Source organism: Bos grunniens, chromosome 18 (assembly GCF_055505025.1).
Source record: "Bos grunniens cultivar Pamir isolate PY7600 chromosome 18, Bosgru_T2T1.0, whole genome shotgun sequence".
Classification (NCBI taxonomy): Eukaryota; Metazoa; Chordata; class Mammalia; order Artiodactyla; family Bovidae; genus Bos; species Bos grunniens.
In genome coordinates, this window is record NC_141182.1 from 14382741 (window position 1) to 14409833 (window position 27093).

Sequence of the window (27093 nt, forward strand, 5' to 3'; positions counted from 1 at the left end):
TGTTTTATTCTTTTACACATAATAATAATCCTTGTTACACTATCATTACGTTATTATTGATATAACTACATTATTTTTTAAAGTTATAGGAGCTTCACTTCCCTGCTGAAAGCCTCAGTGCCTCTCTTTTATCAAGAGAAAGCTGCAAATCCCTAAACAGGTGGATGAACCTCCCAAGGTTTGACCCCCACCTCCCACACCCCCTACACCTACTCCCTCCCCCAAGGCTCCCCCTAGTGGAGCCTCTGCCCTCCACCCAGTTCACAGGTGCCCAAGCCCCACCAAAATCAGGGGAGACCACCCCGGGGAAGGGGATCCAGACCCCTTGGAGCTGGGTGAGGGCACCCACACCTCAGGCCCCCCCACCCCATTGACACAGGACCCCAGGGAGGGTCTGCTGGTGGTGAAGGGTTGAACCCTGGGGTTGGCAGCCTGGGGCCTGCAGAGTTGGGAAGGGGAGGGGATGCCCAGAGGGTCAGTAGCCTTGAGTCCACTGGGAAAAAGGCCAACTAGCCCTGGCACCCTGGGGTGGACCAGTGCTGGATAGGCCCTCGAGGCTCAGACACAAGCAGTCAGCGGAGAGAACTTCCTGTGCAAGGGCCAGAGCTGGACTGGGCCCAGGCTTCTGCATCTCTTGGGCCACCCCACCCCCAGACCAGATCCAGCTCACCCTCCCCCTGGAGCCCCCATCCCGAGGCTGTTGAGCAGATAGATGGCGTAGAGCAGGGATGGACTAGAGAGAGGAGAGGGTGCCTGAGGGTAATCAGGGGACTTGGGCACTCAGGGCCCCCCTTACCCCCTTCTACCTCACCTATGGGGGCAGAAACCCAAAAGCATTCAGAGGGCTCCTCCTCCATTCGGGTTTGGGTCCCTGACCTCAGAGGCAGGACAGTGGCCTCCAGGAACTATTCAGCATCAGGGCCTCGGAGCCTGCAGATGGAAGGGACTCCCGCCCTCCACCCCCACCTTGGAGCCCTGAGTGCCAGGGATACAGTCACTGCCAGAGCCCCCGCCCCACCCCGGCAGCCTGGCCTCCTTCCAAGCAGGCTACAGGCACAGATGGTGCTGCACCTGCTCAATCTAGAGAGGAGGGCAGAGGCCCCATGCCTACTTCTGCCGCGGAGACCAGCTCCCGCACAGGATACTCCTCACTCCCCTGCTCGAGGTCCGCAGGGCACCCCCTACCTCCCTACCTCCTGCCCTCCCCTGGTTCTGAGCGACACACCAGGAGGTAGGGGTTGGGAGGGGAGAGACAGCCTGCCCCTACCACCCAGCAGTTTCCGACCGACGAGGAAAGAAAGGAGGGAGCAGGCAGGGCTGGGCTCTCTTTCCTGTATGCTATCCCTAGAGGGCAGCAAGGGTCAACCCGCCCTGAGGAGCTCCACCCACAGCACGAACACTAAATGAACACCGAAAAAGTGATCGAGCCCTCAAGGTGGCAAGCGCCTTGCCTTGGGACTGGAGCCTGACGGCAGTCCGGGTAAAAACATGGCCAGTGCAAAGGCCCTGAGGCAGGAGCACGAAAGTGCCCAGTATGAGGGAGAATGTTCGCAGCCTTTCTGACAGGCCTCCTCTCCCCCACCTGACCCGGAGCCCAGCTTTCGGCTCCGCCCTGGACACGTGCTGTCACTCAGCCGCAGGCCCCGCCCAGGCCCCGCCCCTCCTGCCCCCGCACACGTGCTGTCACTCCCTCGCCCGTACACTTGTGCTGTCACTCACCCGGGTCCTGTCCCAGCAGAAGGCGCCACTCCCGCCGACCGACACTCTGCCCGCCGCCTGCTACCGGCCCATGGACGCCGCGCTCCTCCTCGCCCTCGGGCTGCTGGCCCAGGTAAGGCCGGGGACCGCGCGGGGATCGCTGGCCCCTGTGCTAAGCGCCGCGTCTCAGAGTGGGGCAGCCCGGCCTCAGGTCTCCGGGACCGCTGGCTCTGGGCTCCCGTGGGCGGCTGTGAGCTGAGGGGCCCTGGGTGGGTTCTGGGTGGGGCAGCCCTGTCCAGCGGGCTCTGTGCCCTTGGGGGAGAGTAGTGTAATTGCCCCCAGTGGACAGGCCGGGGAACCAAGTTCAGGGACTGCCAGGAGAGAGGACCCAGAAGGCCGCCCTCACGCTGGAGGTGCTGGCCTCAGCCCTAGGGTCTTGGGGTATTCAGTCTTATGGGGTGCATGGGGAGAGGGGGCAGCAGGAGCACCCCTGGCTGGGAAAGCCTGGAGGCCAGGTTCCAGGCACGTCGACCCCCCATGAGTTGGCCGCTGACCCGCCTCGTTGGATGGAGCCCAAGGTCCCCTTGTGTCCGGTGGGGAGGGGCAGCTCTGCCCTCCAGAAACCCATTCTCCCTGGGGAGCCCCATGCCCTGTAGAGACAGGTCCCAGCACACATAGCCGCTGCCTCCACACTTCCTGCCAGCCCCCTAACCCCCACACCCTGAGGTCTCTGCAGCCTGGGAGCCAGCAGGCGGGGGGGAAGCACAGAGCCCCCACTCCGCACATGGGCACCCCTAGATATGACCACATCCTCACACCCCTTAGCTGCTGGGAAGGCACTGGGCTGGGCCCAGGAGTACAGTGTGTGAGCCAGTGCCACTGGTGAGGCCGGAGGGGACGGCCTCAGGCCTGTTAGACTGGACAGGTGATGATCAGGAGGGCGATGAGCCACGCTTAGGACCCGTTGCTTGTTGTTACACTTTCACACCCACCAGGGCATCCCCTCTCATCCCCACAGACCCTCCCACAGTTCTGGTGTGCCAGCTTGGGTTTCAGCCCCTGGCAGCTAAGTGCCTGTCATCTGGACCCTCCAGCGCCTGGCCTCCAGCCCCCAGCTCCAGCCACCTCCACACCTGCCTTTGGGCCCTTTCACTGACACCCCCACCCCCTGTAGACCATGCTCACCACTCCCCACTGTTGTGTCTAGCTAGCTCAGAGAGGCCATGGTCACCCTCTGCCCAGCACAGCCCAGATGCCCATGACCTGTGCCCCTCAACCCCCTGCTAGGAGCTCATTGGGTGCAATGGGCTCTCTGCTCCTCCCAAGCCAGGCCCAGATGCCCCACATGCTCCAGAAGGCTCCACTCACTCCAGAAACAGCGTTCCAGCCCCTGGTTCCCAGAGACCCACTCCTTTAAGACTGAGGGTATCATCCCCTGACCAGGTCCCAGAGGAGGGGAGGAGAGCTCAGATTCCTCTCCCCTCCCCCAGGGCTAGTACAGAATGCACCCCCTCCCAGACAGCTGGGACTGCAAGGATTCTGGGGGGCGGGAGTGGGGGGGTGGACCAGTCAGTGGGCCTGGCCGCTCATGTTCCTGCACTCAGCCCAGCTCGGATCAGCACCCAAACAAGGGGAGTGTCCCCTGGACCAGCCCTCCCCAACCCAGTTCAGCTTTAAGACTTTTGTCCCTTCCTGTCCAGCCACAGGGGTCCTGTGGCCACTTCCTGGACACACCTTCCTTCCCCTCTGAGAGGCCCTGAGCAGGGCTGTCTGGGGTGGGCCCCTGGGGTAGGGGCTGTTGACCAGACTCTGTGTAGGCCCAATGCCAGCTTGGTGGGCTTGAAGGAGGCTCACCTCCCCCCTGCCTATGTCTCCTGAAATCTCAGCCAGGGGGCTTCGCGTGTGTCTTTTCAGAGCCGGCCTCTGTCAGTCCCTCCCCTGTGCCTATAGTGTCCCCAGTAGCTGGGTCCATACTGGGACCCCACCCCAGGACCCTGCCCCACCTGGGGAAAGGGAGCAGATAGTTCAGAGCCGACCCACACACTGCTGGAAGGGGCCCCCAGCTCCGGTGAGCTGCATGATAGACCTTGCACTTGTGTGTGGGGACACCCCTCCAACATTACTTCCGAGCCTGGGTTCCTCAAATTCTAGGGACCCAGGGGAGGCCTGGAGCCTTGGGTCATGTGGGTGCGGTTTGCCTGGGCCAGGGAGAGGCCGAGGTACATTGTGGGCAAAACGTTTCCAGTCTGGTTTCCCCCGCGAGCTTCCCAGGCCTGAGCCCCTTCCCCCAACCTCCTCGGCTGGAATCCAGGCCACCCCGTTCCTGGATGGCCTGGCAGGCATCAGGCATGCCAGGAATGGAGCCAGCTGTCCGCCTGGCCCAGAGGCCCTGTGGTTCTCCCTTGAGCCCCCCTCCAGCTGTTGCAGGCCTCAGCGGAGGGACAGGATGGTGAGGCAGAGGACAGCTGTTCCCCCCACCCCCACTAGGGCAAGCACCATGCTCCCTGCTGTCCCGCCCACCGTGCGAGGGCGGCACCTCGGCTTCCCTCCCTGCAGCCCTGCTTACTGTCACGCTGATGTGGGGCTGATCCCCTGGCCTGCTCTGGAGGAGACCGTGTGTCTGCTGTGGGGGCTGCCCTGTTCCAGGACTTTCCTTTTGCTAGGGGGTCTTCAGAGTTTGCAGAGCCCCCGGGAGCATGGCTGAGGTTTCCTCCCAGAGGCCACGTGACTCAGCAGAGCCCCAGAACCCCTTCCCCTGTCCGCAGCGGCCTCTGATTGCACCAGGCAGGGAGATTGAAAACACCCTTCTGTCAGCCAAGACGCATGGGGATCCCCTGCTCACCACTCACAGGGGCCCCAGAGGCCACAGGGCCAGGAGCTGAAGCAGGCTCTCCCTGCTGTCTCTGGTCACCAGGGTCTCTACCCAGCACGGAAGAGTGTCCAACTCTTTTCCCTGGGCCCCTGGGAGACAGCCTGCCTTGTAATTCTTTGTTCTGAACCCGAGGGTTGGTGAAGACAGCAAAGAGCTCTGCGGGCTGCCTCCAGGCCCCTGGGCAGGATGGACCCCAGCGGAGGTCAAGGGCAGCTGGCCGCCCCTCTGGGGCTCTGGCACTTTTTTCCTTCTGTACAGTCGATGGTAGGGATGGATCCACCAGGGACCCCAACGCCACCCCACACCAGACCCTCTGAGAGGTGGGGTGGAGCCCAGTCCGGGTCTCCCAGTCCCACCTCTCAGCCCTGTGCCTGCCTGGATTCCCAACTCAGTAGGTCTGGGGTGAACTGGTGGAATCTGTCCGTATTGGTTACCAATCCTGGTTGGTTCTGATGACAAGTCAAGCTGAAGTAGCCCAGCTGCACTGTGGCGGCCAGGTGGAGAAGGCACCCCACAGGTCCCAGGGGATGAGCGGTCCTGAGCCAGAAAGGCCCCACAAGGAGGTTTCGGCCTCGGGGCCTGGCCCTTGGTAGCCCGCAGCTGGACAGTGTCACCCACTCCAGCCCTTGCCTGGTCTGGGGTGGGCAAGGCCGTTCCTGCCCTTGTTGCCGGTTTGTGGGGTGCTCACCATACGGCTGGGCTCCACGAACTCCAAATGTGGCGGGGAGCTCTTTTACTCAGAAGCCTTGGGATTGGGGGCCCAACAGCAGGGCAGGGGGCCCGGCATCCCTAGGAGTTCCAGGTGTTGTCTTCAGCTCTTGGTTAAGGGTGGGGCTGAGGGTAACCCTTGGGGAGCTGCAGGACCCCACTGGGGGAAGGGGGTCCCTGACACCCATTGCTTCTGTGTGGCACAGGGGCTTTTATGAGCTTCTTCCGATCAATGTCCACAGTTCTGTCCACGTGGCTTCGTCCCGGCCCTCATGTTTTGTGATTCCTAGGCAGCTCCCAGGCCTTCACTGACCACCATTGTCTCTGAAAAGGGGGTGTTGGGAGAACAAAGGACTGAGACACATTCCCAGAGTGGGAAATGGGCTGCAGGCCAGCCCAGGCCCCCACCCCTTGCAGCCTCTCATCTGGGTAAGGGGCCCCTGCCAAGGCTCCATAGCTTCTGCTGACCTTGTGACCTTGGGCTGGGGAGAGTCTGGTGGCCGGGAATCCCACAGCCCACCCAGGCCACTTGCCCTATGCCAAGTTGGTGGGCATCATGGGGTGTCGCCAAAGCTGGGGGTGGGGAGGGGTCAGCCAGAGGCTCGATGGGGGGCTGCAGAGGGGTAAGGGCCAGTGCAGGTGTGGACAGGGCAAAGTGTGTCCCTCAGGGTCCCTCCAAGAGCCTGAGGTCAAGAAGCACCTGCTGACTGTCCCCCACACCTGCCCACCCCAGCCCTCCACCACGCTGAGGTCAAGGCAGGGCCTCTGTGTCACTGGGCAGCTCAGAAACTCTCTTGACAGAGGTTCCAGCATTGGTGGTGCTGGGGCTCCCGGCTCTGCTGCTCCCTGAGGGCCATCGAGAGGGGCAGGAAGAGTGGGGTAGGGGAGCAAAGGAGCTGCTGCCTTGAGATGCCCAGGAAACAGATGCCGTCCCCCGAGCCTGTGACAAAGGCCAGCAGGTCCTCGCCTGGTGGCAGTGCCACACTGGCTTGTGCTTGGTGAGAGGCCAGCAGCCAGGGAGCCTGGAAGCTTCGCGGCCATCTGTCAGGCCGCGGGGAGTTTGGGGGCCTAGTGAAATGGCTGGTCCTCTCTCCTAACCAAGTTTGCTACTTTCTGGACCGTAGGCTCCTGGCATTTCAGGTGAGAGGGCAGGACCGGGAACTCAGAAGTATGGAGGTGGCTCGGGGCCCCTGGGGAGGTTGGTCTTAGTCCGGGTGTCACTGTGGTTCTGTAAGCAAAGTGTGCGAGGACCCAGCTAGGCAGAACAGGGAGGCTGTGCTGGGGAGCGGGGCACGGGCCAGAGGTTGCCCAGAACAGCAGCCTCCTGGCTGAGGGGCTTCTCCTCCCTCTCAGCCCCCACCCCGAGACACCACACTCACCAGTCACCTCGCCCTCCTTTCCTGAAGCCACCAGCCCAGTTGAGGGGCTCATAACAGCCATGAATGGCACATTGCTCACATTCTTCTATAGCCACGCCAAGCTGGGTCCCAGCAGTGCCCCCACCAAGCCCCGCCTCGGGCCCTGACAGCCCTCATCCAAGTCCAGCCAGGCTCTGTGTCCCCCAAGACTGCACCAGCCTCAGCCCCACTCACCACTCGGGGGGTGTGGAGGACCCCTAATACCTCTATGCTCAGCTGGCCACAGTGCCTGAGCCCAGGCTCAGACCAGCCGCTGCTCGATCAAGGAGCCGACACAGAAACTGCATGCTTCAACCAGGCCTCAGGAAGCCCTGGGTGTTAGCTGGGGCTGCTGTCAGCTCTGCGTCAACCCCCAACCGGGTTCCTTCTCTGGGCCTCAGCTTCCTTGTCTGAGTGTGGCAGTGGGGTGAGCTCATGGTGGGTCTGGGAGCATTTTGGCAGGTGCTCTGTCTCCCACCAGGCCCCTTACTGGCGCGGTTCTGAGCCCAGAGCTCAGTAGGTGGCAGCCAGGCAGGGCCTGGGAGGTGGGTGATGTGCCCACTTCTGCCTGTTGGGTAGACCTGGGGAAGCATGGCAGCCTTACACAGTAGCCCCACACGCTGTCCTGCCTCCCCTGGCCTTATTCCTGGAGGAAGAGGCCTGTGCAGGGGGGGACCCTGCACCCTCCCCAGTCTGGCAGAGGAGGCCTGCGGTGTGCACAGCTGCCCTGGGTGTGGGATGGGTGCCCCCGCCTCTTAGGACAGAAGCGTTGGCCTGGTCAATCTCGATCAACCCTCAAGAACTCAAACAGTGGTGAGGCTTGGGATGGCCGTGTGTCACCCCCATGTCCCCAGCCAGGAGCTCCACAGTCACCTCTGGCAGATCAGCCATGTGCGGGGAGGCTGATCTCCTCCTGCCCCTCCACCCCGTTATCGGCACTATTTACCCACAACGTAGGGGGAGGCGTGGGAGGGCTGCCCAGCTTGGCCCAGCTGTCTTTTCTGAACAACCCACCTCCCCCACCCCCTGCCTCCCCAGGATCCTGGGAGCCAGGCCACCTTCTGTCCTCCTGAGCTCCCCATGCCACCCAGGTCCTTGCACCATAGCCTCCCCTGGCCACATGAGGGAGGGCCTGGTATTCAGGGAGGGGATGTCGGGCCCTGGATGGGGAGCCCTGGGCACTGCTGTGCCGGTGATGGCCGTTCTCCTTCGTTGCAGAGCTTATTTCCCTCAGCGGGGATCCCCAGGCTGAGGCGGCCCCGCACCCTGTACCCCTGGCGCCGGGCACCCACACTGGGTCGCGTGCGGAGAGCCTGGGTCATCCCTCCCATCAGCGTGTCCGAGAACCACAAGCGCCTCCCTTTCCCCCTGGTGCAGGTGAGGGGCCAAGTGGAGGGGGGCCCTGAGGGCGTGTGCTTTAGGAAGGGGAAACCCTGGGGCCACAGGCCGAGCGACTTCGTCCCAGCTGGGGGAGGGGCGGAGAACTAGGGGAGAGACCCCCTGCCCTGGGGGCAACTCCCCAGCCCATTTCCTGGCCTGCAGATCAAGTCGGACAAGCAGCAGCTGGGTAGCGTCATCTACAGCATCCAGGGGCCCGGTGTGGACGAGGAGCCGCGAGGCGTCTTCTCCATTGACAAGTTCACGGGGAAGGTGTCCCTGAACGCGATGCTGGACCGGGAGAAGACCGACCGCTTCAGGGTGGGCCCCGCCCCGCCCCGCCCCGCCCCGCCCCGCCCATTCCTGCACCATTCCCGCAGGGGCCCCGCCCACACCTCCGCCTGCGATACTAGCGTCCTTAGTTGGGGGCAGCGGGCAGGGTTTGGGACCCGTTCCCACAGAGGCAGGTGTTCAGGGTCGCTCGCCCATTGGACAGATGCGCGTGAGCAGGCTGAGGTCTGCGTCCTGCCTGGGAGGACTGGGCAGCCGGCAGCAGGGTGAGCGTCAGCTTTCCCAGGTGTGGAGGATTCTCCCCTCGGCTTGCTAAATGTGGCGGGGACGGGACGCTGTGGGGGTATCCCACAGAATAGGCCACCCACGACGCAGCTGCCCCATAGTGACCGTCAGGGTGGGGTGGGTGGCATGGGACCTGCCCCTTGGAGGTCTTGGGATTGTGGAGCCTGAGAGGAAGGGCGTGGGGAGGGGAGTCAGGACTGGGTGAGCCAGGCGTGGAAGAGGGGAACCTGGAACTCACCTGAGTCTCCTATAAACTGAGGATCAGCCCTCCAGCCTGGCCCAGGGAGGGAGCTTCAGACTTTGTTTTCATGTGCCCCGAACCGTCGCCAGACTTTGAGAGGCTGGTTCCCTTACACTGAGTCAGAGAGCGTATTTCCCTGGAAGTTGTATCAAGTCCATCCTCCAAAGGGACAGGAGGTGGCTTAATTTAAAATTTCACGTGGGGAGAGGAAACTTCAAAAGCAGCCCAAACCGTTTACAGAAAAAGGGCTCCGAGACCAGGAGCACTTAGGAAGCGCTCCAGCCACACTTAACACTAGGCTCTGACTTCCCGGAAAGTGGGCAGGCTTGGTGGCCGGCCGGCCTGCTGAGAGGACGCAGGCGCCCCCTGGTGGGGATATACCGCTTGCCCAGCACCGCCGGGCCGCGGGCCGCGGGCCGCGGGCCGCTTCTCACCTGTTTGCTGCGGGAAGCAAAATCGGCTCTCACTGTCCCTGTCGCCCTCGTGGGAGCTACTGGAAATTGGGGGCCACAGTGCCAGCCCTTGCTGTCTGCTTCACTAGCTCAGGGCCTTTGCTCTGGACCTGGGGGGGGCCACCCTGGAAGAGCCCACGGACCTGGAGATCGTGGTTGTGGACCAGAACGACAACCGGCCTGTCTTCAGGCAGGAGGTGTTCACTGGCCGGGTGCTGGAGGGTGCTGTCCCAGGTGAGCCGGGTGGGGTCCCAGTGGGGGAGGGGGCTTTGCCATGGGCACTGGTGGGTCAGAAGACCAGGATTTCCCGTCAGCGAGAACTTGAGAGGTCCTTCAGAGAGTCTCCAGGATGGAGGGAATTTCCATGGGTCGACTCAAGTCACTTCCTGTTGCAGTATAAATTTCAATGCCCTAGTCTTCCAAAATGCAGAGGTGGCAGATCCTGGATGGCAAACCTCTGGTGGTTTCTGTTGCACTCCCCTCCCGCTTCTGCCTCCTGCCCTTGTCTCCCCCCCACCCCTCCTTCCTCTTCCCCACTTCCCTTCTAAATAGAGGTGAATTCACATAATGTAAGAGTACACATTTGGAAGTGAACATTCAGTGGCGTTTACCACATTCACAGTGTTGTGCAACCAGCACCTCTGTTCCTTCCAAAACAGTCTCAGGCCCAAGAGGAGACCCCCTGCTCATTATCGGCACTGCCTTTGCTGCTTATTAATTCTACACTTTGATTGCGGAACCCCCCACCCTGTATCCCTCATGAGTCCTCACAGGATGGACTCGCTGGCCTGAGTCTGTTCCAAGGAAGATAGACATTGCAGACAGCAGTCTACCCCTGCGCCTCCCACCCTGGTCCCAGGGGCTCCAGTCTGATCCCCAGGCAGTCGTGCTGCAGAGGTGGGAAGGCTCAGGGTCACCACAGGGGCATGCCCCTCCTTTGTCACATGCGTGTGTGTGTTTAATCTGACTGTGCTGGGTCTTAGTTGAAGCATACAGGGTCTTCAGTTTCTGCACTGAACTCTTACTGGTGGCATATGGAATCTAGTTCCCCAACCAGGGATTGAACCTGGGGCCCCTGCTTTGTGACCCAAGAGTCTTAGCCACTGGACCACCAGAGAAGTCCCCACATGTGTTTATTTCATCCCATTTTGTGCTTTTCAAGACTTAAAATGACAATAGTTTTTTTTTTTTTTACTTCTAATTTCTCCTTCTGACATGGTTCCATAGTTTTGGGAAAGTGGCCCCAAATCCCTCTACAGGCTTCAGAGAGGTGCACATGTTTGCCTCAACCACTGTTTCCTTGTTTCCCATCCTTCCTGTCTGGACCTGGTTACAACACGAGGCCTTCAGAGCACACACTCCAGTGACTTAGTGTCGCCATCATCAGGAGGGCGACACTGACAGTAACATCTCGCCTACAGCCTCAGTGGGTGGTGGGGAAGGGCACAGCCCCCCGCGCGGGCACCAGTGGCTGCGACGACCTTGGCCCCTCTTCCTGCTTCCACGGGGGACTCCTCCTACTGTACCAGGGGAGCCCCCGTGTGTACATCTCCCTGGGGACCACTCACACCCTGGACCCCCAGAACATCAGGTCGCCTGTGTCCCATCATCTGACATGCTCACACAGGGGTGATCTTGAGGATTCCCCCTTGTTCTGCTTGTGGGGCAAGACTGACACCCCCACCTGCTCATGCGTCCTTGTTGGGGACAGTTCCTGGGCCACTAGTCTTCACAACGCTGCCTTTTATTTTGCAAACTTTTATTGTAGCAAAATGCATGTAAGAAAATTTACCCTCATAACCATTTCTAAGTGGCTTTAAGTCCGTTCACATCGCTGTGCAACTACCACCACCATAGAATTTTCTCATTTTCCCAAACCAAAACTCTGTCTCTATTAAATACTAGCTCTCCATTTCCCCTCTTCAGCCCCTGGCACCTACTGGCTACTTTTTCCTGCATGATTTGGCTGTGTATGGGTGAAATCACACAGCATTTGTCCGTCCGTTTCTGGCCCATTTCACTGAGTGTCACATCCTCAAGGTTCCTCAGTGTGGTGCTCGGGTCAGGCTTACCTTCCTTTTCAAGCCTGAATAATACTCGCTGGATGTTTGCACCACATTTTGCTGATCTGCTTATTCTTCAGTGGACACTTGGGTTGCTTTCACTTTTTAGCTGTTGTGAGTAGTGCCGTACTGGACATGGGTGTGCAAATATGTCTTTGAGACCCTGCTTTCAATTCCTTTGGGTACGTACCCAGGTGGGATTTCTAGATCATGTAGCAGTTCTATTTTTAACTTTTTGAGGATCTTCCATCTCCATCATGGCTGCACCATTTTTCATTCCCACCAGCAGTGTAGGAGGGTCCCAGGTTCTGCACATCCTCACCAGCACCTGCTGTGTTCTGTTTTGTGGTTGTGTTGTTAGCAGCCATCCTGTGAGGCTGCTAACAAAGCAGGGGCCCCAAGTTCAATCCCTGGTTGTGTGGCTGGTGTGAGGGGATATATCATGTGGTTCTCCTTTGCTTTTCCCCAGTGATTTGTCATGTCGAGCATTTGTTCATGTGTTTATTGACCATTTGTACATCTTCCTTGGAGAAAGGACTGTTCAGTCTTTTGCCCATTTTTGAACAGAGTTGTTTGTTTTTTTGTGTGGTTGAGTTTTATGGGTTCTCTACATATCCTGGATATCAGATCCCTTATCCCTTAACAGATAGATGATTTGAAAATGTTCTGTAGATCCCATGGGTTGTCTTCTTGCTCTGTCGATGGTGTCTTTTGATGCATTTCTGATGCATCATGAAGTCCAGTTTGTCTGTTTTTGTTGCTGTTGCCTGGGCCTTTGTTGTTGTAAACAAGAAATCATCACTAAATCCAGCGTTGTAAACTTTTGCCCTGTGTTTTCTTCTAGGAGTTTTATAGTTTGGGGTTGTACATTTAGACTTGATCCACTTTGAGTTGTTTTTTGTATGTGGTGTTAAGTAATTCCAGGTCCAGCTCCATCCTTCTGCAGGGGGATGTTCGGCTTTCACAGCACCATTTGCTGGGAGACGGCCTGCTCCCTGTTGAACGGTCCTGGCGTCCTGTGTAGACTCACCTGCCCGGGGGGTGAGGCTTATTCTTGGGGTCTCAGTTCTGTTCCGCTGGTCTGTGTGTCTGTCTTGAGGGCAGATGTGCACGGATTACTGTACCTGTGGAGAAAGCTTTGAAATCAAGAAGTATGTCCTCTTAACTTTGTTCTTTTTTCAAAATTGTTTTGGCTGCTCAGGGTCCTTTGAGATTAGACAGGAACTTTAGAATGATTTTTTTTTTAATGTCAAGAAAACATCCTTGGGATTTTGAGAGGGCTTACATTGAATCTGTAGGTCACTCTGGGTGGTACTGACAACTTGGCAGCAAGTCTTCCAACCCATGATCATGGACTGTGTGTCCATTTATTTATGTTTTCTCCAACTTCTCTCACCGACGTTTTGTAGTTTTCATTGTGAAAAGTCTCTCGCCTCATTGGTCACAACACTGACATCCTGAGGCATGTATAGTCGCTGTGAACCTTGTCTCTGAATGAGGCTGTGTGGCTGGACCCCCTCAGGAGGCACACAGGTCCTGTTCCCAGAGATGCCCGACTTTGGCCCGTAGTTAGGAGGGTGTCTGCCAGGCGTCTCCGCTGTGATTGTACTTCTCTCTTCATGGAGATCCTTTCGCAGGTGTCCCCTCACGCTGGCGCAGCAGCTTTGGTGTCCCTGAGGCTCCTGCCTGCCAGGAGTTAACTGTCCTGATGGTTGGGAAGTGACGGGGTTCTAGTCCATCTTTTCCTCTTTGTCATCACTTGGCTTTCTGTTACATAATAGAACTTTCAGTCCTCCCTTTATGAATGTATGTGTTTATGTGTCACCCACCAAGGTGCTTGGCCTCCTTAATCAATAGAAGTTATTCAAAGGCCAGGCAAGAAATTCAGGCAAGGCTTTACGGAGGCTCCCGCAGCCACAGGAGGGGGGCAAATACAAGAAACAGGTTTCCTTGCTCACTCCCCAAGTTGGGGCAAGCTTGTTCCTTATATGGGGTGAGGGGAGGGGTATCCAGGGTTCAGGGACCAGGCGGGAGGTTGTGGCTTAAATGGTTTGCCCACCCCTTATTGGGTGTTGAGTGCAGGGGGCATGTGCAGTACCCTGCTTTTGCTTCCAACCCCGTTTTTGCTTTTCAGAAGTGGTAGTTGGGGGGTTTTTGGCCTTTTTTTAATCTTGTCCTTAATTTGACCCACTGCACATACACACAGGCATGCAGCTATTTTCAGTCCCTTATAGTTTTTTGTATTTGTTGATTGAGGAGAAGTCTGTCCAGATGCAAGCACTGCAGCCCTGGGTCCCAGGTCCCAGCCTGTCTCATATGTATTTTGTTTTTATGTATCAGTATGCCTTTATGGAGCCTCACTTCATTCAATGAGTTATAATTCTTTGCATCATTCTTTTGAAGCTGAAAGCTTCGCTGATCAGAAACTCATCAAAGCAGCCCAGGCCCTTTCAGCAGCCAGAGCTGCTCATGTATATAGAGTCCAGAGTGTGCGTGCTTGGATGTGTGTTTGTGCATATATGTGTGCTCACTCACAGCCATGTTTGTACGTGTTTCTACCTTCATCACAAGTCACGAGTCCTCTCCGGCACTTCCACTTCCAGTCCAGCTCTGCGGGATCCCTTCTGGGTCCCCTTCTCTGATGGTGAGAAGCTGGGCTCCTTTTGCAAGTTTGCTCACTTGCTCGGTCGTAGAGAGCATGGCAGGTGCTTTAGGAAGCACTCACTTGCACCCCAGTGCCTGTTCTAAGCATTCTTTTTGGCTTCAGCCTGGGGTCCAACATTGTGCCAGGAGTTACCTGGTTGGTAGCCCCCCACCTCTAAGGCTAGGCCAGTGGTTGGCATTTCTGCTCATCAGACACCAGCGTGACTCTCAGATGACCCGACAGGGCCCAGGAGGGTCTGCGGTGAGCCCAGTCACAGGTTGTGGGGCAGCTCCCCCGATGGCCCAAGGCCAGCCCGCCTCACTGGGCTCACTTAATACACCTGAGCTGGGCTGGGGGGGTCAGGCCTGAATCACTGCAGAGGAAAAGCAAGGTGGGCACAGATGCTGAGATGTCTCCAGGGCCTAGCAGACCCCCCCTCTCCTGAGATTGGGAACGCAGGTGGACACAGGTGCCGAGTGCCTGGGGGGCCCACGTGCCCCTGTCTCCCGAGATGTGGGGCCATGTTTGCCCCAGAGTGCAGATACAGCCTGGGTACTGCTTCACTCTGAAGGTGGGGCTGAGGTCAGGGCCTGATCAGTGGCGGGTGCACCGGCTACCTCCCCAGGGGCTGGTTCCCAGTGAGCTCGCCTGGTCTATCTTGGGGTCCTATGGGAGACAGCTGTCAGCTGTGTGCACTGGACACCCGCCTCCTCCCCCACAAGCAGCACAAGCCAGGATGCTGGGACGTTCGTGTGTGCACAGGCTGACCGAGAGCCTGGAACTGGCACAGTTGCATGCCACAGGGGAGCAGGCGACGCACCCTGGAGCTGGAGGCTGGCACCCCTGGGCATCACCCCTGCACATCCCTGCCCTTCACAGGCACCTACGTGACCAGGGCTGAAGCCACAGATGCGGATGATCCGGAGACAGACAATGCAGCGCTGCGGTACTCCATCCTGGAGCAAGGCGGCCCCCAGCTCTTCAGCATCGACCCGCTCACGGGGGAGATCCGCACGGTGCAAGTGGGCCTGGACCGCGAGGTGAGGCCACCTGGCTGTGCCTCGACAGCTGGACAGGGCGGTCCGGACACTCCCGGTTGCCCTGGGCTCCCGCAGACCTGCCCCGTGGGTGGCTGTGCCGTTGGATTCAGAGACAGCGTGAGGGGCCCTCAGCTTGTTTCTGTTCAAAAATCTCCCTCACCCCACTGCCTGCAAAGCAGTTGGGCTCCCCAGCCTGGGTTAGGTCCATCAAAGGAGCCCCTCACCTCTTGGGCTCCACAGTGCCTATTTATTCACTGTGGGGCCCCTGCAGCCGCTCACTGCCTGGCTTCTGTGTGGCTTTGGCACCTCCAGGAAATCCTCCTTGATTTCCCCAGGGCCAGTCACTATGTTAGCTGATCTCTGTCCCCTCTTGGCCATTGCTCCTGTCTCTCCGGGGCAGAGACCAACCCCCCATATGCAGCACATGCCCTCCAAGCATTTATCCAATTCGGCAGCTGACCTCTTGCCTACTCACAGGCTGGGGCAGAGTCTGGGGTCAGCAGTGGTGCCGTCCAACCCTGAGAGGACAGGCAGTCTGTTTTGCTCCAGAACTTGGGAGCAGGACAGGAGCTGGAGCCTCCTGGAGTATGCCTGCCCTTCCCCCAGGCCCTAAGGTGGCCAACCAGCCTTGCCCTGCGCTCCACCTAGGTCTCCTGACCCTCTGTCACTGTGCCCCCAGGTGGTCGCCGTGTACAATCTGACTTTGCAGGTGGCGGACATGTCTGGAGATGGCCTTACCGCCACCGCCTCAGCCATCATCACGCTGGAGGACATCAATGACAACGCCCCTGAGTTCACTGGGGATCAGGTGCCACCTCTACCTGCTGTTGCCCGGGGCTGCCCTCCCCCCATCCTGGTTGTTGGAGGACGGGGAGGCTGGGTGCTCAGAGGAGGCACCCTGAGTGGGTTGTGCAGGACCCCCAGCTAGAGGCCAGCATGGGGCCTGTGAGCATATCAGGAGCTGGAGGGCCCTGGAGGGAAGCCACTGAGACCCTGGGTTAGGATGTGTCCCCAGTTCCTCCTGGGTGGGAGTGGGGGCAGCCCTGCCCCCCGGGTAAGACGCACCCGGGGCATGGCTGAGCCTGGAGGGGGCTCCCTGGGTCCTGGACTCCCCGAATGTAGGTAGCAGGAGGGTGAGGCCCCAGGGGACCATTACCCACCCCTGCCTGCCAGTGAATAATGGGGCTGGGTTCCCACAGTTCTTCATGGAGTCTGCAGAGGCTGTCAGCGGAGTGGAAGTGGGACGGCTTGAGGTGGAGGACCGGGACCTGCCCGGCTCCCCCAACTGGGCAGCCCAGTTCACCATCCTGGACGGTGACCCTGACGGGCAGTTCACCATCCGCACTGACCCCAGGACCAACGAGGGTGTGCTGTCCGTGGTGAAGGTGAGCTGAGGAGGGAGCCTCTCCTCACACTCTGGAAGCCTGTTTGGACCCTCTGTGCACCCTAAGAAGGGAGCCAAGGGGATCGGGAACACGGACTGTGGGCTGGGGCCACGCTGACCACAGAGGACCGGCGCTGGAAGGAGTGGGCAGCCCCCAAGCCCATGTGTTATTTCTGGTATTTTGCCTCTTAATGCAAGTGATCAATGTGCACAAGTACAGACCTCATGTGTCAGCCAACCAGAGACAAAACCGGCAGGAGATATGTGTGCACACATCCACATACACACCCATGCCTACAAACATGTTCCTACACACATCTGCAGAGAGACACAGATGTAGCTATCGATATATGAAGACCTTTCTTGTAAGAGACTGACTAGAGCTGGCCACCCAGTTTGTTGTGAGGGCAGCTGATGAGTCCAGAGTCTGCAGGGCTGTGAGAAGCTGCAGAGTCAGGAGCTGAGGCTGTGTCAGAGGCAGGATCCTGCTTTCCCAGGAGAAACCTCAGGTTTGCTCTCAGAGATTTACCCACACATGAGACCCACCCAGGTTCTCCAGGATCATCGCTGGTCGTACAGGTCCGTTCAACCACATCCATCAGATACCTTCTTAGCCATAAGACCCAGATCACTGCTTGAGTCACTGAGGAGGAAGCCTGGCCAGGGGATGGAAATGGACCTCACAACACCTGACAGAGGCATTTGAGTGTCCAAAGTATTTTCCTGTTATTCTCTCTGCATAGTTTTTATCTTTCCAAAGCTACAAAGGAGAAGGAAAGAAGGCGCTCCGAGGACAGCCCAGGAGAGGCCTCGCCAGCATGGGTGCCCTGAATGTGGGGTCCAGATTCCTGACGGGCTGCCACCTTTCTTCCCCCTACAGCCCCTGGATTATGAGAGTCGGGAGCGGTATGACCTCAAAGTGGCCGTGCAGAATGAGGCCCCCCTGCAGGCAGCTGCCCCCAGGGCCGAGCGGGGCCAGGCCAGGGTCAGCGTGCAGGTGCGGGATGTCAATGAGGCGCCTGTGTTCCAGGAGAACCCTCTGCGGACCAGCTTAGCTGAGGGGGCCGCCCCAGGAACACCTGTGGCCACCTTCTCTGCCCGGGACCCTGACACACAACAGCTGCAGAGGCTCAGGTAAGGGCCCGCCCCTCTGCCTCCCAGCCAGGGTAGGAGCACAGCTAAGGGTAGGCAGCCCTGTGTCCTGAGGATTCTCTTCCCATGAGAGACCCAGTCAGAGGGTGGAGGGCTTCTCTGCATGGTCACTGAGGGCTCAGGGGCTCTCAAGGGCCTGTGTGCTTGTTCACACGACCTCGTCCTGTAGGCAGGGCTGGGCTCCAGATGGCACACACCTACACAGCCAGCCTGTGTTGGCCGCCTCTGGGCGTCTGGCCCTGTCCATGCCAGGGAGCCCTTGCTCCCTGGGACTGGCTGTCACTGTGTTGGATTTCACCCCCTGCCCTGGCCTTGTTTGTCTGTGTCTGTCTCCACTGTGCCCACCACTGTGTCTTGGTGTCACCTGTGGCCATGGGGCCCTGGGCAGCTCCCCTGCCCTCCCCAAGCCTCTGTTTCTTCGTCTGTTGATTGAGTCGGAAAACACCAGCTTAAGGCTGTGGGAGGACTATCCTTAAAGGGGGCATGTGTGTGTGTGAGAGTGTGTATGTGTGTAAGTGTGTGTGTGAGTGTGCTCCCATCTACACATGACCACCCACCTCTGGGAGTCCTGCTCAGGCTCTTTCTGCACCCTCCTCCCCTCCTTGCCAACAGCTACTCCAAGGACTATGACCCCGAGGACTGGCTGCAGGTGGACGGGGCCACCGGCCGGGTCCAGACCCAGCGAGTGCTCAGCCCCTCATCCCCCTTCCTCAAAGATGGCTGGTACAGGGCCATCATCCTGGCCCGAGATGATGGTGAGTGGGGAGCCCAGCCTGGTTCCTGGGCTCCCTAATCCAAGCTGAGGCCCCTGCTGCTGCCCAAGGGCCGAGAGCCAGGTGCTCCACTCAGCAGACTTACAGGGTGGGTGGGGGCTCCGCAGGGGCCAAAGGCCCACTAGGCCTCTCCCGCCTGCAGCCTCCCCACCCAGCACGGCCACTGGGACCCTGTCCATTGAGATCCTGGAGGTCAACGACCACGCCCCTGAGCTGTCCCCGCCGTGGGGCAGCCTGTGCAGCACACCAGACCGGGGTTCCGGCCTTCTCTTGGGGGCCACGGATGAGGACCTGCCCCCCCACGGGGCTCCCTTCCACTTCCAGTTGAGCCCCAGGGTCCCAGAGCTGGCCCGGAACTGGAGCCTCAGCCAGGTTAATGGTGAGCCCCCCACACACACCCCTGGGGTTCAGAGCCTGGGGGAGGTTCCCGCTGGTGCACCCTCAGGCCCGGCAGGGATTGGTTATCAGACGCAGAGGACGGATGGGGAAACCGAGGCCTAGCATGCCAGGAGCGCCGCCCAGTCGGCTGCTGCCCAGGGCACAGACACGGGAGGAGGTACGGCCGCCCCCGGCCCCTGCTTGACCGCAAGCGCCCTCCGCAGTAAGCCACGCGCGCCTGCGACCGAGGCTCCGGGTCCCGGAGGGGCTGCACCGCCTCAGCCTGCTGCTCCAGGACTCCGGACAGCCGCCCCAGCAGCGCGAGCAGCCCCTGAACGTGACCGTGTGCCGCTGCGGCCAGGACGGCGCCTGCCTGCCGGGAGCCGCGGCACTGCGGGCGGGTGGCGCGGGCATTAGCCTAGGTGCCCTGGTCATCATGCTGGCCAGCGTCATCCTGCTGCTCTGTGAGTGCCGGCGCCCGCAGGCCCTTGCCCTTGGACCCCAGCCTCTTGGCAGCCCCACCCGCCCTCTAGCCCCGCCTCCTGGCAGCCCCACCCACCCTCCGGCCCCGCCCTCCACCCTCGCGCTCCACCCCCACCCGACCCCGACCTCCGCCCCGACCCCCACCCAGTGCTCGCCCTGCTGGTGGCCCTCCTGGCGCGGTTCCGGCAGCAGTCCTGGGACAAGAGGCTTCTGCATGGACTGCAGGACGACCTCCGGGACAACATCCTTAACTACGACGAGCAGGGGGGCGGGGAGGAGGACCAGGTGAGGGGGCCGGGGCGGCTTACAAGTGCTGCGGGTAGGGCCAAGGGCCCCAGCTGGCCTGCATCCTCCCGACCCGCGACGATAGCGGCTGACCGGAACGCGCTCCATCCGCCCTCAGGACGCCTACGACATAGACCAGCTGCGCCACCCAGCAGAACTGGCGGCCTTCGGCGCCCCCTTGGGACGGCCGCCGCTGCGCAGAGACGCCCCGTTCGGCCGAGCGCGCCCCCAGGTGACCCGTGCGCTGCCCACCAGCCCCGCAGACATCGCTGACTTCATCAACGACGTAGGTGCCCCGGGGGCGCCCCGTACACCCTCCTCCGAAGCCTGAGGCATCGCTCTGGAGTGGGACAGGGAGGTGGTGGCTACAGACTAAGGAAAGAGAAAGGCCCAGAGGAAGCCTTGCCTCTAACTACCATCTGGGGCAGGGGCAGCGCGGGGCTCAGAGCTGCTCCGAGTACCCTCGGCCTCCACTTAGGCCTCCTCTGCCCCCTCCCCTTCCCGGTTCCAGGCCTCGCCCCACCCGGTGGCGGAGGTCACCAAGCCGGCATGTGCTGGTCCTGAGACCCGGGCCTCTCCACAGGGTTTGGAGGCCGCAGACTGTGACCCCAGCGTCCCGCCCTATGACACGGCTCTCATCTATGACTACGAGGGGGACGGCTCCTTGGCGGGGACACTGAGCTCCATCCTGTCCAGCCTGGACGATGAGGACCAGGACTACAGCTGCCTCCGGGAATGGGGCCCCCGCTTCTCCCGCTTGGCTGACTTGTACGGGCCCCCGTGAGGGCACCAGAGAAGGGCTTTCTGATGGGGACCTGCACCGCCCTGTGAAGGGCACAGCCTCCTGGACACAGAGGGCAGACCTGAGGGGCCAGAGCGGACACACCTAACTGGGCTGTGTGCCTAGGAATTCCAGCGGACCTCCATCAAGGTGGAAGATGGCTCTGGGCCCTACCCTGGCTCCTTGGTCCGTCTGGTTTCCCCCAGGGAAGGTCAAGGCTCAGAGCTCGAGTGGAGTGGCCAGAAGGAGGCACCCATTCTGCCCCCGTCAGTCACCTACCATGGGGTCAGGCCCCGTTCCCAGCTGTGCCTCCCACCCACGCTGACCTTATCTCTGTGTGAAAGGACGCAGCCCTGGGGCAAATGTGAATTAAAGTGTGCTTCTCTCTTCCTTGCACAGTTGGCCTCCGCCACCTCAGTTCCACCAGAGCTGTGGCCCCCAGCTGTTCCTGGGGTGGGGGGCTGTGGGAGGGGCTATGGATGCCTGGTTGTGAGGGGGAGGTGGATGCCAGAAGCCCCTTTCAGCCAAGAGTGGGGCCTGAGGGAAGAGCCAGAGAAGAAGCCAAGTTCCACACATACCTTTATCTTCCTCACTTGGAGGGGGGCCAGGGCGCCTGGAAACAGGCCGGCTCCCCACCACCCTCCCAAGTCCCTTCCACCAGCACTGGTGGGTGGCAGTGTCTCTGCAGCCTGGTCACCCCTCCTGGGCCAGCTGTGTTCCTGCCCCAGGGAGGGAGGCTGGCAGCAGAGGCAGGAGGTCTTGGCGTGGGCAGCCCCGGAGGAGCGGGGAGCGGCACAGGCGGTCAGCCTCCTGCAGCGATTGGGGCAGCGTGCGGCCGCGGCTCTCCGGCAGCAGCAGGACACACAGCAGGGCGAGGAGGGCGAAAGATGCGAAAAGCACGTGTTGCAGGAAGAAGCCATGCCGGCCGTGCATTGTGGTGAGCGGGACAGCTGCCTGGCCCAGGAACCCAGCTCCCAGCACCAGGCCCAACCCGGCCCCCCTGCAAGAGAGGGCGGTAGGACATGGCTGCACAGGGTGCGCAGTGCTCCCAGGGTGGGTACCCTTAGTGGGGGCCAAGGTGTGGGGGTCCCAGGACAACACCTGAAAAGTCTGGGGGAAAGCTGTCCAGGAACCAAAGTTGTCCTTTCCGTTAGAAAATCCAGTCAATTTTCCCCTGGAATCCCACCCTCTCTGGGGGCTCTCATCTCTGACTGCCCTGTCCTCCACTCCCGAGCTGATGTGCAGACCATTCTGTGACCAGCGTGCCCCTCATCACCCAGGAAGAGACAGCTGAACTCCCGTCCTGATGGCACGAAGATGGGGAGTGTGGGGAGCGTTGGGGTGTGCTGGCAGGGCCTGCTCACCTGATCACCGTGGGGAAGATCTCAGCTGAAAAGAGGCTGCTGAGAGCGGACACGGTCTGGGAGGCCAAGAGCCCCAGGACAGAGAGGAATAGCACCATCCAGCTGGGCAGGTCTGCAGAGGAGGAGAGTCTCCCACGCTGCCCACGCGCCCTCCCTCCCCTCACCGTGTCTCGAGGCTCTGGGCCTCACTAGCTTTCCCTCTCTGCTCCTGCACTTGGAAGTTGGCCCTCATTCAAAATTGTTAGTTGATCAATCGTGTCCAACTCTGCAACCCCATGGACCATAACCTGCCAGGCTCCTCTGTCCATGGGATTCTCCAGGCAAGAATACTGGAGTGGGTTGCCATTCCCTTCTCCCAACCTAGGGATTGAACCAGGTCCCTTGCATTGGAGGCAGATTCTTTACCATCTGGGCCACCAGGGAAGCCCTCGTCCAATCCAAACCCTTACATTAAACCCCGTCTACTGAATATTTTGGCCCTCAACTCTTTTGGCCTCAGTTTCTCTGAGTGCACAGTGGGGAGATGATGGATGGGGTGAACAGCAATGTCATCCTGCCTCCCCAGCTCTGGGAGGGGGCTCATCTCAGGACTACCCCCCACACACACATTGGGCAAACCCCTGGCCAAACATGACAGCCCTGCCAGCCTGCAGGGCCCCACACTCACACTGGGCCCCTGCAAGGAGCAGCTGGGATGCCAGGACCAGGACCAAGGTGCTCAGCAGCAGGACTGAGCGGCGCCCCCAGAGATCTGCTGTCAGGAGCAGGAAGACGGTGGCTGCTGCCTCCAGGCCAGCTGCCAGGAAGTAGGGCCAATAAAAGCTGGGCTCACTTGGGACGAGGCTGTGCAGGAAGCTGGCTCTGATGCCCCCACTGATGAGCCTGGGAGGGATGCAAAGCTACAAGCCCAGCCAGAGCCGGGTATCTCACCCAGGGGGAAGGTGAAGACCCCTCCCTCCCTCCCTTAGCCCGCCCACACCCTCCCCCTCCTCACGAACTGAAGCCCAGGATGAGTGCGTTCCTCCAGGTGACGTGTGTGTGCCGGAGCTCCAGGACTGAGTGGTGCCGGGGCTGGGGGTGTCCCGCGCACAGCACATCCAGCTCTGTGGACCGGGAGACATAATGGGGCACCAGTGAGGGGATGATGCCCTTCCTTCTTCCTCTAGCACTCAGGTCTCTCTTCTCCCTGGCTGGTCTATTACCCATAGCCAGGGAGCTCTCCTCCTCCGTGCTGTTCTCGGGGTCCACACCGCTGGCTTTGGCAAAGTGCCACAAGATCCTCCTGGCTCGGGCTGGCTGCCCTGTGGCCAGCAGCCAGCAGGGAGACTCGGGGAACATGGCTGGAAACCTGCAGGGTTTGGGTGAGGATGTTGCAGGACCTCCACGTAGGGCAGGAGCCAGTGGGGATACATAGCACATGACTCTCTGTGTCCCTGTCCCGTGCCCACCTGCATGGTGCTGAACGGTCAAAGGAAAGTGATACACATGGCCTCTGCAGTGGACATGACCCCAGCTCACTTACCCCCAAAAGAGCAGCAGCAGTCCCGTTGCCAGGGCGCTCAGTCCCTGCAAGAGTTGCCAGTCCTGGGCGAGGAGGGCCAGGCCAGGCAGCAGCAGTGTGCCCACCACTGAGAAGAGGCCAGCCCCCATGGAGAATGCCAGGCGGTTTGGGGGGTCACACAGCTCCAGGCCTGGGCAGACAGGGAGAGCCTGAGGCCCAGGCCTCTCAGGAGGACTGCTGTGTCCAGGGAGGTGAGGGCCAGTGGCTGGAGGACCAGGACCTGGACGTCTGAGGCCAATGTGTGGCCTGTTCTGTCACCCAGGCCTGCCCACGAAAAGCAGAGCCCACAGAGTAAACAGCGTCTCTCCTGCCTTCTGGAGAAGGGCCCTCAACTGGAGTGCCGGAAAGGCACCCTCCAATGGGTCAGAGGCCTAGCCTGAGTGGGCGCCTCCCAGGGCCCCCCATGGTACTCACGAGCCACATAGAGGGCGAGGGAGGCCCCTGCCAAGGCCCCCCCTCGAAGCAGCCGCAGAGTCAGCAGGGCGGGAAAGCTGGCAACCAGGGCCTCGCCGACCCCCAGGCCCGTGGCCAGCACCAGGGAGCCCACAAACACAGCCCGGCGGCCAAACCTGGTGGGCAGCAGGGGACAGCCGTCGATTCAGTCAGGAGAGCTCAGGGGAGGGCTATCTGAGCAGGAGGGAAGGGGCAGCGCCTCACCAGTCACAGCCCAGGCCCAGGAGGACACAGCCCAGCAACCGGCCCAGGAGGTGGTCCACCTGCTCCAGGGGCACCTTCCAGCCATCCTCACACACGAGATTCCTCTGTTGGGGACACCAGTTACCCGTCAGCTAGCCAAGACCCTCCTTTTCCTCTCCTGCCGGAGTTCCCTGAATGTCAGGATAGAAAGGACCCTAGAGGTCCTGCCCCAATGCCTCCCTGGGCGGGGCTGCACCTGCTTTCTCCAGCCATCACCCTCCCCCAGGCTGGCCCCAAGGCCTCTCCTGCACCTCCCCCGCCCTCTGCACTTCAAGAGCCACTTCCAGAACAGGCTGTGGGGCCTTGCTCACCGGCTTGTCCCAGCCAAGGGCCCTTGACCCCAGCTTTGCAGCTCTCGGCCTACCCTGTTCCTTCTCCCTAAGCTTAACATTATTTTGGGTCACACTACATCAGAGATTTTGTTTTAAAATCTGACTGCTTGTGAAAGCTGGTAGACAAGGATATGTCACCACACCAAACAGGTGGGCAGAAGGAGAAGGCCCAGAGGGTTCAGGGCCCCAGAAGAGCCTGAGCAGAAATGTGGCAACCCTGTCCCAGTTTCCAAGCAGATGCCCTTCTTCCCTGGGCTGGGGTGTGGCTGTGGGGCATAGGCTGCCAAGAGGGAGGTAGGGGTGGGCAGGCCCTAGCTGGGAGGGGGGTGAGGGGGTGGGAGTTGGGGGGTGTGTGAGTGGGGGGTGGGGGTGGGAGGTCCCAGTTACCCAGTTACCCCTCCCAGGTGCCTGGGATGTCTCCATGGCACCCCTACCTCTAGGCCAGCCTGCACACACCTCACAGTGGAAAGACCTGCTCTTCAAAACGGAACTGAACAAATCACTCCTTTGATTCAAAGTCTTGGGAACCCAGTCTGGACACCTACACAGCCCCAAAGTCACAGGCGGCTGGAATGTTCATGGCACTGCTGACCTCTGTAAACTCACCGGCTCAACTTCAGTTTACTGCCTCTGCCTCCCCAGACTGCCTGCCGTCCTGGGCAGCCCCCAACCTCAGACTCTGCCTTTAGGCCTGGCACCCTGCCTATTTGGACATCTGCTACACCGTCAGACAGGAGGGGGCTGACCCCCCAGTCAAAAGCCCCAGGATGACAGTCCCCGTCGACCGAGGGCAGAAGAGCGAGGAGAACCCCAGGAGGGGACAGAGGGTGGGGGAGACAGAGCAGTGAAGCAGAAGACCTGGGTGACCGGGCTGCGCAGCAGGTCGGCGGCGGGCTGCGCGTAGTACCAGCCGCGTGAGCAGGGCCGAGCGCCGTCGGAGCCGGCGCGGGGCACGGACTCGGGGTAGCTTAGCGGCAGGCAGGTGCTCGGGGCGCGCGCGGGGTCTGAGCCGCAGTGGTGTGCCGGCAGCGCGGTGAGCAGGAGCTCCGAGCCCAGAGCCAACCCCAGCGCCACGCACGGTAGCCACGAAGCGGCGGCCAGGAGGCACCGGGCCCGGCCGAAGCCGCCGGCCAAGCGCAGAACCCGCGCCTCGTGCTCCATCCGAGGCCTCTACGCACTATGGCGGTGGCGGCGGGGCTTGAGAGGGACAGTGTGTGAGGGGCGGGGCCTTATAGGGGCGGTTTAGGCGGGGCGGGGTCTGAGAGGGGAGGTGTCTGCGCTCCGGCTGTTAGAGGGGCGGGACCTGGGCGGGGCACGGAGAGAGGTGGGGCGGGGCCTTGGACGGCAAAGGCGGTCTCTGGGCGGAACCTGTGGGGAAAGCGCGGGTGAAGGGCGGGGCGAATGGGGATGTGGCCTGGAGTTGACGGGGGCGGGGCCCTCGAGGACCTGGCAGGTGAGGGGCTTGGGCCCGTGGTTTCGGGGGCGTGGTCAGCGAGACGTCCTGGCGCGGAGCGTGGTTTGGGGCGTGGCCGTAGGGGCGCTCACGTGCGCGCGAGGTCTGAGCGGTGTGAGGCTGCAGGCGACTCGCGAGGCGGCTTCTTCGTCGACCCCACAGACCCGGGGCGGACTCTCCTTCAGGAGGTTCCGAGCTTGGGCGACGTGCGGGGGTCGCGGGCCGGATACTTCCTGGACCCGATGCCGACGTGAGACCAGGCCTGCGGAGCGCGGGCCACCACTGCTCCCCGGCGGCCGGCCGCGGCGCTGCAGCGTGCGAGCGAGCGGCTCCGGCCGTCCAGCTCCTGTGGCTTGCTCTGACCTTCCTGGGTGGCCACCAGGCTGCGGCCCCGGGGGAGCGTGGTGTCCGGAATGGAGGGACCCCGCTCGGTGCTGTGCGCCCTCAGAAGTTTGAGGCTTATTGAAGGCTTATTGAACGAGTTCCTTCGTCCGGTGCTGGGCTTCCCTTGAGATAGGCTCGTATTCGCTGCGCTTCGGCTTCTCCCGTCCCGGGAACAAGGTAAGTCGAGTTTGTTTTTCATTTTCCTTTTTCACAGGAAAGTTAAAACAGGTCCTATAGATTACGTTTAAATTTTTTTTTTTTTCTCCTGAGGAGCAATTCACATCACATAAAACTAACCATGTTTGGTACCGCCACCTTTCTCACCACGGAAGAAAACCTGGTACCGATTAAGTAACGGCGGAGTAATCACCGCTGTCCCAGCGCCTCCAGCCACCTGGCGGCCGCCCGCCAGCCCGCGCGTGGCCTTTGGGGTCTGGCTGCTTTCACTTAGAATAATGTTTTCCAGGTTCACCCACAGTGTCGCAGGTATCAGGACGTCATTCCCTTTTGTGGCTTCATAATATTGCATTATGCAGATTCGTCACATTGTGCATGTCCGTTCATCCTTTGGCGGACATTTAGGCTGTTTCCACTATTTGTTGTGACTAGTATTGCCGTGAAGATTTGTGTACAAGTGTTTGAGTCCCTGTTTTCACTTCTTTCAGGTGTATATACCTTGGAGTGGAATGGCTGGGCCCTGTAGTGTGTCTGTGTTTAATTTTTTGAGGAACCACCAGGCCATTTTCCACAGTGGTTGCGTATTTTGCATTCCCGCCTGCGATATATGAAGGTTCCAAGTTGTCCACCTCCTTGCCAACACCTGTTTTCTCTTAAAAAAAAAAAAAAAAAAAGATCTATCTACGTCCTGGTTATGTGAGATATTTCAATGCGGTGTGTGTTTTTATTTTTTGTTTTGGCCCTACTGCAAAGCTTGCGGGGGTCCAGTTTCTCCAATCAGCGATCAACCTTGGGCCCTGGCAGTGAAAGCTCACTGAGGTT

The 27093-nt window shown here is 60.3% G+C and overlaps 2 protein-coding genes and 1 long non-coding RNA gene across 18 annotated transcripts in view; 2 read left to right on the top strand and 1 right to left on the bottom strand.

The window, feature by feature from the left end:
• On the top strand, positions 1-20700 carry CDH15 (cadherin 15). Of its 2 annotated transcripts, XM_086350344.1 has the most exons (14): positions 1-1831; positions 7894-8052; positions 8218-8373; positions 9411-9555; positions 14908-15068; positions 15748-15876; positions 16268-16453; positions 17333-17586; positions 18217-18359; positions 18520-18756; positions 18980-19219; positions 19387-19523; positions 19642-19809; positions 20107-20700. In XM_086350344.1, exons 1-14 carry the CDS (start codon positions 1535-1537, stop codon positions 20305-20307), a joined length of 2613 nt encoding a protein of 870 aa, XP_086206470.1. In that variant the 5' UTR covers positions 1-1534; the 3' UTR covers positions 20308-20700. The 2 variants fall into 2 exon arrangements, with proteins under 2 accessions (XP_086206470.1, XP_086206471.1); XM_086350345.1 differs by lacking the exons at positions 1-1831; positions 7894-8052; positions 8218-8373 and adding an exon at positions 8435-8629.
• On the bottom strand, positions 20667-25785 carry SLC22A31 (solute carrier family 22 member 31). 14 transcript variants are annotated; one of them, XR_015145361.1, is made up of 9 exons: positions 25116-25538; positions 23887-23990; positions 23644-23798; positions 23191-23359; positions 22871-23016; positions 22667-22771; positions 22336-22550; positions 21669-21780; positions 20867-21304 (listed from the first exon to the last, which is right to left on the bottom strand). XR_015145361.1 is itself a non-coding variant. In XM_086350353.1 (9 exons), exons 1-9 carry the CDS (start codon positions 25416-25418, stop codon positions 20998-21000), a joined length of 1491 nt encoding a protein of 496 aa, XP_086206479.1. In that variant the 5' UTR covers positions 25419-25785; the 3' UTR covers positions 20867-20997. The 14 variants fall into 14 exon arrangements, 9 of the variants coding, with proteins under 9 accessions (XP_086206472.1, XP_086206478.1, XP_086206477.1 ...); XM_086350353.1 differs by having other exon boundaries at positions 23191-23234; positions 25116-25785; XM_086350349.1 differs by having other exon boundaries at positions 22663-22771; positions 25116-25566.
• The window catches only part of LOC147353100 (uncharacterized), a 16841-nt gene continuing 15498 nt past the window's right edge, over positions 25751-27093 (top strand). Inside the window, exon 1 of one of the 2 annotated variants that reach the window (XR_015145367.1) lies at positions 25751-26271. This is a non-coding gene — a long non-coding RNA (uncharacterized LOC147353100). The remainder of the gene's footprint in view (positions 26272-27093) is intronic. The other variant, XR_015145366.1, reaches the window with a different exon arrangement.